Source organism: Limulus polyphemus, unplaced genomic scaffold (genome assembly GCF_000517525.1).
Source record: "Limulus polyphemus unplaced genomic scaffold, Limulus_polyphemus-2.1.2 Scaffold1288, whole genome shotgun sequence".
Classification (NCBI taxonomy): domain Eukaryota; kingdom Metazoa; phylum Arthropoda; class Merostomata; order Xiphosura; family Limulidae; genus Limulus; species Limulus polyphemus.
Window position 1 is genome coordinate 100,808 of NW_013666898.1, and position 1,513 is coordinate 102,320.

The following is a 1,513-nucleotide window of genomic DNA, read 5'->3' on the forward strand; positions in this document are numbered from 1 at the left end:
AAATAACAGAAACTCGGCCATTGTTAGACGACTGGTGGAATGACGTCAGTGGATGTTTTAACACTACAAGCAGCAGAAGCCCGATCATTGTTAGACGGCTGGTGTAATTATACCAGTGCATGTTTTAACTTTACCATCAGCTGATTTTTTGGCAGATGTTCCAGTTTAATAGGAAATAATGAAATGGGTTACTTTTTAAAGCTGATACTGAGTATTTGAGACATAGAAACTTCCCCTATTTTTCCTTCTGGTAAAACACAAGTCATTGATCCTAAAGAACGTGTTTCCACGCCTGTGTCCTCAACGTCTGCATCATCACGTACTTAGAACCACACAATACAATGGTGGTATATTAACTAGAACATATATAAAACCGCTAGTGGGAATAATATATTCCAGAGTTGTAAAGCCTTGGCACTTAACAGAATAAAATGTACGGATTTCGAAGAACTTTTCGAAACTTTATCTAAACGAACGAGAGAAGACTTCATTTATTTTCTTAGCAACTACTTGATACGTATTTAGCTTTAATTTCAAAAATAATAATAACTATTATCATTATCGAGGAGATCCCTTCTTTTACGCTACCTATTTCGTCGCTGTGACGTCAGTAAAACAGACAGCGGCTCTTCGTGGACGTCTCGCTCCAGTCTGTAGAAAGCGCTTTTTTGGCTTGCTCTAACAAGCCATGCTAAATTCGGCAGCATTGATTTAAGAACCTCACCTTTTATTGTAAGTGCCAATTAGGTTCCCCCTTAATTATTTAAAATTTTTGTTTTCTAAACTTGCAATATTTCAAAGCTAATATAGTGAGAAAATACCAGGCTAACGAATCTGTCGGTGGTTGTACCCTAACGTTGGTATACTGCGGAAAAATCCTGCGAAATATTACAGAAAGGAAATATGATATCCTCCATAAAGCCGAGAAAATTTATTATACAGGTACAATCAACCATCTTTATTTTTTAAAACTAATATGACTGTTTTAATATTCAAATGAAAGTACAAATTTATCTGCAGAAGTCAGAAGATTGTGTTGTTCTTAAATATATATTGATCAGTAGAGAAAGAGAGCTTTGTCACGTCACCTCATCTACTAGATTTTACTGGAAAATCTTGAACCCTTTTAGTACATGTCCAGGTGAATACAGCTAATATATATATTGTGTTGTTAACATTACAGTTTTCCTTGTGAGGCACCGTTAGCATCCATAATAGATTTTTTAAGATGTTATTAATTTTTTTGTCGCATGTTAAATATATTGTCTGTTGTGTTTTTTAGGTCACAATTCCGATACATATTGGTCTTTAGTCAGCAGTTACAGTCTGTTGTGTGCTATAGTCCACTGTTCCATATTATTGTCTTCTGTAGTCAACACATCAGATGTTATGTTCTCTAGTTAACACTTCTAGTCTGTTGTATTTTGAAACCAAACGTTCCAAACTTTTGTATACTGTTCTCACCTATTTCAATCTGCTGTGTGTTTTATACTCAACAATTACAGTCTGTTGT

The 1,513-nt window shown here is 34.9% G+C and overlaps 1 protein-coding gene across 3 annotated transcripts in view; it reads left to right on the forward strand.

The window, feature by feature from the left end:
• Positions 1-658: 658 nt before the first annotated feature.
• Positions 659-1,513, forward strand: part of LOC106462947 (protein FAM46C-like) — an 18,721-nt gene continuing 17,866 nt past the window's right edge. For 2 of the 3 annotated variants that reach the window (XM_022390342.1, XM_013922916.2), the window contains exon 1: positions 744-942. Coding sequence is in view for 1 of the 3 variants with exons in the window: in XM_013922916.2 (XP_013778370.2) it covers positions 904-942 (39 nt within the window). In the remaining 2 variants the exon portion in view is untranslated. The other variant, XM_022390343.1, reaches the window with a different exon arrangement.